Here is a 7,750-nt window from a genome sequence, read left to right as displayed (position 1 = left end):
ATGCTCCACTTTCTGCAGCCTTCATATTTTATTTGGGGAAACCTCCCAAGAAAGCGAAGTAAAACGAAATACTTGCGTATTAATATTTACACAGAATGAGGTGTTATCTGGCGCCAAACTTAGTTACAATAGAGCTAAGAAAATTAATAAAAAAGAAAAGATAGTAAAATCGACTTTTCCTTGCATTTAGAAAACAAAATAATAATATGAATCCTATACGTAAAAGTTGCCAATATTTCAAATGTAGGCTAGCAGATGCAGACAGGTTTGCAAACTCCCGCTAACAAGTTTAAAAAATAAGAAATAAATAGGATCAGCCATTTAACTCCTATAGGCAAACCTTTTTACACTGTCATGAGCGCATAAGCCTTTTTTAAAAAAAAAAAAAATCATTTATTAATAGACGGAGTTTCCTCTGTCGCCTGATTACATTTATTACTCTTTTCCCCACAGCACTAAAACAAGATATAAAACTGATCGATATTTTAGAGACAACAAAAACAATGACGACTATTCGGCCCATGTCACTTATTAAATTTTAAGTTACCCCATTCATTCATTCATTCATTCATTCATTCATTCATTCATTCATTCATTCATTCATTCATTTATATCAACGACATTATTTAGAGCGGTCTACATGAGCTCATCCAGGGAGGTTATATGAGGACACATGTAGGGATTAAAAAAATAAAAGAAACTCATGTTGAGAGCTCACTCATAATGCACGCTGTGTTTTCACTTTCTTCAGTTTTTGCCGCTTTCATTTTTCGTTTTTCTGTTCAATAAATCCCCGCAGAGTGAGACAGCGTCGTGTTTTAGGGGGAACTGAAAACAGCGCAAAGTGAACCTAGGAAGTCCTTAGATCGCTCACTTTGAACACTTTTTCAGAAAACACGAGCCGTGGCGAGCGGACACGAGCGTACCGGGAGTGATTCATCACTCTTTTTTTCCTAGTAGACGATCTTCGACGAGGACACGCTGCGTCCCGTCTGTTGTCGTGGCGACCGGTAATCACAACACTACCTGTTGAGGACCAGACCTTGAAAAATAGCACCGTGTTTCGTTGGAAGCAGGAAGATAACGGAGTAAAAAGTGTGAGAGGACGCGGTATCCATCAATACCGCACATTACACCACAATGTCGCAGCGCCACGTCGTTCAAGGTGAACTTCATGAGGTGTAGTGATGAGGCCGAGCGGATATTTCACTCCACTGTTTTCACGTCTTCCGTCTGTTCTGTCACTTCTGTTCTCTGCAGTTTTCGAACAATATCAGAAAGCGAGGATGCAGTTTGTGCAAACTGTCGCTGATCTCGCGAACCGGCCACAAAATATAGAACTACTCCAAAATGCAGGTAAGACAGCCGACATCTGCTTCCTTTACTCACTCCTTGCCAGGGTTGGGACAAAAAATCGACTAGAGACCGGCCCACCAGGTGTTATAAGTAAAGCCATAAAGCTTTTGAAAACAAATGCTGTTGTGACAGTGATGTACACTGTCTTGTTGGTATATATGTATGATTTCTATACATTTGACATCAGTTGACCACTTTGCTTGAAAGATTCAGATAATTATTTATTAAAAGCTAGACATTTTAAATGAGAATAAGAAAGAAACATATTTTTTCGTGCCCCCCTTTCCTCCTTAATGTCCTACCTGGCCCACTGGCAAAAGTTACCAGCTGTCAGCTACGTAGAAAATGATCCTGGTGTTGTCTCTCAGAAACAGTTCATAACTTCCCTTCAACTTATTCATGTCACCTAAAAGGTAAACCTGTTTCTCCGTCACCTGTTCAGCTCTGATGATTCAGTAAGGACATCTCCTGGTTTCATCATGACCAGCACCTTTACGGCTGTGGCTCCAGCAAACATCAGCTGATACTAGAACGTAATATTAAATAAAATATCAAGCTTAAACGTGCTTCTGTGGTTTAAGCGCAACATCTGCTGGTTTCCTCTTTCTGGGACAAAGTGGGCGATAAACAAACAAGAGCCCAGCCCAGCTGTGCTCCTGCCCCCTCCTCTCCTCACCTCTGTTTTCCTGCAGGTGTGATGTCCCTGCTGCGCCCCTTGATGCTTGATGTTGTCCCCAGTATCCAACATACGGCAGCTTTGGCTCTGGGCCGCCTGGCAGACAACAGTGAGGACCTCGCAGAGGCTGTGGTGAAGGAAGACATCTTGCCACAGCTGGCCCATTCCCTGGCCTTGCAGAATGTGAGCATCCAATCTTCCTGACAATTTTCTACTTCAGTTTGATTTTCCAGTTTTGATCTGTTTGTGTGTGTGTGTGTGTGTGAAAGAGAGAGAGAGAGAGAGAGAGAGAGAGAGAGAGAGGAAAGAGGCAGTCAGTGGCTGTCACCCTTTAGGACCTCAGGGTCAGCCATTTGAATGTGAGAATGTGTGTTGGGGTAACTTGCCCGCCTGGGGGCTACTTCAAAACCTAAGAGCAAGCAGACCTTTGTTTCCTCTTTCTTTTTGCTGTCAGCCCACTCAGAGGCTCAAAATGCAGTTTTTTTTCTTGTTTTCTTAATATTAAAATTTGTTGTTATTGTATTTGTCAAATAAGACAAAAGTAAAACCAAACACACAAAAAGCCCTCCTCTAAAACAAGTAGAAAATAAGATCACAGTGCTTTGCAGATTTTAAAAGTGGGGTGACAACCCCCAACATACCATCTGTTTACAGAGACCAACCTGGGGCCTCCTTAAAAGCTCAAAAATAAATATCAGAGTGAGATTTCTGTGGTAGCTCACGGAGCAGAAAAAAACACGCCTTTTCCAAAATCTCCCAGGATCTAGTGATTTTGTAAGCCACAGCACGGGAAGGGAATTGCAATGTTTCATCATGGGGTAAAAAGAGATCATTTTAGAAATTTTTTGTATTGATTTGCAGTGATTTCTTTTCCTGTAGGGGAGCAAGTGGACCGAAACCCCACCCGACAGCAAAATACTAATCAGGAAGCCCAACAGAATTAACACATCCCCTCACTGCACTGTGTGGCTGTATATATTATTTTATTTACATACTTTGTAGGAAAGCTTCAGAGCACAGAAGCCATATTTCTGGACATTTTTAGAGAAACCCAAACAGCAAAAATGTAAAATATTTAATATGATTTACGTAAGATGACAGTTTAATTGAAGGGTGCAGTTCATTTTAAAAACTGATGCAGGTGTCTGTGTATGTTTGTGTGCAGAGGTTCTATAAGAAGGCAGCAGCATTTGTTCTGCGTGCAGTAGCCAAACACTCCCCAGAGCTGTCGCAGGCTGTGGTGGCCTGCAGGGGGGTGGACGCTCTGGTTCTGTGCCTGGAGGAGTTTGACCCCGGGGTGAAGGAGGCTGCTGCCTGGGCTTTGGGCAACATTGCACGACACAATGCGGGTTAGGAGGGTACACTCATCAAGAAGCTGATAGAGAATGACTTCATGGAGTGATTTCATAGTTCGAGCATGCAACACTTTATGATTTACTACATTTTTCTAACATCATTCTTTGTTTCACAGTTTTTTGCGTGTGTATGTGTTCACCGCCTTTTCCTCCTCTCCCATGCAGCCTTGTCTCAGTCAGTGGTGGATGCGGGTGCCGTTCCCCTGCTGGTCTTGAGTCTTCTGGAGCCAGAGATGGCCCTCAAACGCATCGCAGCCTCCACTCTCAGTGACATCTCCAAACACACGCCAGAGCTGGCACAGACTGTGGTGGACACTGGAGCCATCGCACACCTGGCACAGATGATCCTCAGCCCAGACACCAAGCTCAAGGTGAGGCCCTAATGACTGTTTCGATGTCTCGTCAGAACAGCCAATGCTTTAGCTCAGGTTAACATGTGTCAAAATGCGAATCAAAGAAACGCCAGCCTTATTTAAATACATAAATTTATTATTTTTACACAGTAATTTATAATATTTTTAAAGAACTTATTTGGGGTTTTTTTTGTTAAATGTTTAAAAGAAACACACTAAATAAAAAAGTAGTCAAAACATAAAGTGTAAAAGCCTCAGAATATTAATGATTTTTATGCTAAAATATGTCATCTAGACATGGGTACATTAGCAATGTGTACTGTGATTTTCCAACACTTACTACACAATTTATCTAAATTTAAGGTGTACTTTTCAGTACTTAAAATACTTATCCGTCACTAATTATCTTTAAAATGTAGGAAGAGTAGAATGAGGACCTAACAAGTGGCAGTTTTAAAGAGAACAAATTATATTCTAAATATTTTGGATCACTGAATACTTTTGGAGTATAAAAGTAAGGATTTCCATATTCTACTTTACGTTAATCTTTTTTATGTTATATTTTTGGAATATTTTGGTGTAAATGATAAACAATTATTATTAGGGGTGTGGGTAGTATTATTGAAAAAAAGTATGTATGTTAGTGTGTACTATAAGAATTTTTTTATTTGTACAAAAACACGCAAGGAGTTGTTCTTTTTTTTTGTGCTACTTAGCAACTCCATTGATTCACATTTCAAAAAGTGTTATCCTGTCCTGAGATAATTTATTATTTCTGACTTACTAAAATATTCCTGCAGAATTTTATTTTGAAATGTTGGCATGAAAATATCTTTCACCGTGAATACTTAACAGGAAACTTTATTCAATGCAGACCTGTTGAGCACAAATTCTGATTGTACAAAATTCAGTTAAAGCTTATAAATGATCAGCGTTTTAAAATCTGCGAGACTTAAATATTGAAAAAAAAAAGTCTTGTGTAAAATATGAAAATCATTTTTTTATAAGGACACTTTCTGAAACCAATCACTGTTAAAAAAAATTAACATGCTTAGAATTTGGATAGGTTTTCACTTTCAGACGGAGTTACACATTATGTTCTAATTTCTTGTTAATAAAACAAAATTACCAGAAGAAAAAGATGCTGTAAATTTAAATGGAGAACATGCAGTATTGACTCAATCTCCATTTCAACACTGTAAATGATCTCTGAAAATATTCAGGCATCTTTTTTGTCTCCATCTAGAGGCAGGTGTTCGCTGCCCTCACTCAGATCAGCAAGCACTCCGTGAGCCTGGCAGAGATGGTGATAGAAGCTGAGATCTTCCCCGCAGCCATGTCCTGTCTCAGAGATCCAGATGAGTACGTCAAGAAAAATGTCATCACCCTAATGAGGGAGGTGGTGAAACACACTCCAGAGGTACGGCGCGCACTCACATTTGCAGGCACGAATGCACACAAAAGAGACGCACAGTCAAGTGCCTGCATGCGTGTTTTGTTTTCCCAGCTGGCCCAGGTGATTGTGAACTGTGGGGGCTTGGAAGCAGTGATTGACTACCTGGGCAATTGCCATGGAAACGTGCGTTTGCCTGGCATTATGATGCTGGGATATGTGGCAGCTCACAGTGAAAGCCTTGCCATGGCTGTCATTGTCTCTAAGGTGGTAATAACTCTTTATGTGACAGCTAATCCAGCCACTGAAGCCAGTGATGTTTCTTCATGCTTGCTATGTAGGTCATGTTAACTGAGGCGGCCCTGTTGTGCTGTGTGCCCTCCTGTCCTGCAGGGGGTGCCCCAGCTGGCCCTATGTCTGTCGGAGGAGTCTGAAGATCACATCAAGGCGGCCACAGTCTGGTCAGTGGGCCAGATAGGGCATCACACCCCTGAGCACGCCAAGGCAGTGACCACAGCTAACCTGCTGCCCAAAATACTGGAGCTTTACATGAACGCCAGCAGCTCTGAGGACCTGCAGACCAAAGTAAGGGTTTCCTCTGAGCATCCAGAGAATCAGCCTTTTTTCTCACAGCACAAAGTCACAAAAGTGTTTGCTTATGATTTTTTATGTTTACATGACTTTTAAACAAACTAATTACAGTCAAAGGCCCTGTTATCAGCGACAGAAGTACACCTTCGGTACACTCTCAGCTGCACTAGGATTAGAATTGAGGAGCCTTTTTTCAGCCATGCAAAGTATCTAAAATCAAAGGTTAGCTGGGAAGTTATTCAAAATAACTATTTATTTGATTGGTTTTGGACATCAGCACCAAGCTGTTCCACTTGGAAGTTACACTTCTGTCCCAGTCTTTGCTGTTTTTAAGGACTCGTTGAGTCTAGTGTCTCTCTCCTATAATGTCTCTGAGTGGGATCAAATGTGAAGGACTTTCCCTTCTTGTGCACTTTTAGAGTAAAAAAGCTCTGAAGAGTGTTCTGCAGAAGTGTACTTACCTGCCAAGTCTGGAGCCCCTCCTCTATGAAGCTCCAAGCAACATCCTTAAACATGTGGTCTGTCAGTTCAGCAAGGTAACTCTACAAGCAGGACCATAATCTGATCAAGTCTTTTTTTATTTGGTGTCATTTAGTTCAAGACTGTTTTTCATGCCAGTCCTTTTCTCAAAGGTGCTGCCTCACGACAGCAAAGCACGGCGCCTCTTTGTGACCAGTGGTGGACTGAAGAAAGTCCAAGAGATCGAGGCTGAGCCCGGGTCTCCCCTCCAGGAATACATCAATGCCATCAACGGCTGTTTCCCTGAGGAGATAGTGAGGTACTGTGTTCCTCCCAGCAGACACGCTCGTGCATGCTGGAGTATACTTTTTGATTTCCGAACCTTGTTATCCACAGCAGATCATCTGACCATATATCATGTTTTTAGAAAAAAATGTGACTAAATGAAAAGCTTAAAAATGAACAAAAATGGAGGTTATATTATGGAGATTCTTCAGTGGCATTTACAGTATGTGTCATCTGTGTTTCAGGTACTACTCTCCCGGCTACTCGGAGGCCTTGCTTGAGCGATTAGATGACTACCAGCCGGCCTGACATTGGCTCACAGCACACATCCGGTGTCCATATTCATGTGAAGATATACTGTGCCTTTACAAATGTTTTTCTTTTCCTTTTGTTTTTCCCCAAAAGTTTTCATGCCAACTGTTAAATTAAAAGGCCGAATATCCAATAAAAAGACAGCATCCAGGCTAGAATGTTCTCTTTAGATGCTACACCTGCTTCTGCAGTCTAACGGTGCATCCGCAGCCAGCGTGACATTTCATGCAGTTGGAAGTGTTTCTGTTCTGCACAGAGAGGTCAAAGGTCAGGTTCAGTGACACAGCAGCAGGTAGTAGAGATTTAATTAGGCTGTGTGCTCGCTGACACGTGGATCTGACTCAGCCCCCGTCTAAGCTCCTCAGCTCCTGAGACAGAGACATCAAAGTCATACTCTTGGATAGAATCATGTTACAGCGTTATTTCTTTACTTGGCTCATGGCGGGAAACAGATGGCTCTTATATAAAAGCTCGTGTCCATCGGTGCTTGTTATTACGTCACATAATGCAGAAAAGCAACAAAATAAATAAATGCATTAAAAGAAAAGAGAAAAACATGACAATGAATTCACCTGGCGTGTGCTCATCCGCTGCTGAGCTCTGCAGGGCTCAGTCTGCCCCCTGGCGGTTGTGAATGCCGCTGCACTTCAGCTGCGCGCGTGTGCGTGCAGCAGCTGCGGCGCACATGGCGAGTCGCTCTTTGTTTATTGTGTGCTGGGTTTCCCGCACTGAAGGGACGGTGCGGGTCAGCCCCGGCCTCTTACCGCTGCACGGGTCTGGACGCATCACGGCAGCAGCTGCCGACACACTCTCTTATTATAAAAATAAAGACGTGTGCTCGCGACAGGACGCATTTGATCGCCTGTAGCGTCACGTGAATTGTACAGAACGATTGTAGACCAAACGCTGTTCTCTTAGTGCACTGATCGTTTTATATTTCTTGTTTTTAAATTTGTATTTATTTATTTGG

General features: G+C 42.1%; 1 protein-coding gene across 1 annotated transcript; it reads left to right on the top strand.

Annotated features, from left to right (window-relative positions):
- The first annotated feature begins 965 nt into the window (after positions 1-965).
- Positions 966-6,935, top strand: spag6 (sperm associated antigen 6). Its single transcript, XM_005722507.1, has 11 exons — positions 966-1,165; positions 1,261-1,356; positions 2,049-2,215; positions 3,198-3,381; positions 3,553-3,758; positions 4,987-5,160; positions 5,248-5,400; positions 5,527-5,718; positions 6,144-6,260; positions 6,357-6,502; positions 6,714-6,935. The coding sequence occupies exons 1-11, from the start codon at positions 1,141-1,143 to the stop codon at positions 6,775-6,777; spliced, it is 1,524 nt and encodes a 507-aa protein (XP_005722564.1). The 5' UTR covers positions 966-1,140; the 3' UTR covers positions 6,778-6,935.
- Positions 6,936-7,750: the final 815 nt, after the last annotated feature.

The sequence above is a fragment of the Pundamilia nyererei genome, unplaced genomic scaffold, assembly GCF_000239375.1.
Source record: "Pundamilia nyererei isolate P.nyererei 1_Seehausen unplaced genomic scaffold, PunNye1.0 scaffold00007, whole genome shotgun sequence".
In the NCBI taxonomy this organism is placed as follows: domain Eukaryota; kingdom Metazoa; phylum Chordata; class Actinopteri; order Cichliformes; family Cichlidae; genus Pundamilia; species Pundamilia nyererei.
Note: the sequence above shows the minus strand (reverse complement) of the source record. Positions and strands in the feature narration are given on the sequence as shown.

Excerpts from the sequence above, each read along its gene's own strand:
- spag6 (XM_005722507.1), top strand. The coding sequence starts at position 1,141 with ATGTCGCAGCGCCACGTCGTTCAAG. Across the intron at positions 3,382-3,552 it reads CATTGCACGACACAATGCGG|CCTTGTCTCAGTCAGTGGTG; the intron begins GTTAGGAGGGTA and ends TCTCCCATGCAG. Across the intron at positions 6,503-6,713 it reads TTCCCTGAGGAGATAGTGAG|GTACTACTCTCCCGGCTACT; the intron begins GTACTGTGTTCC and ends TCTGTGTTTCAG.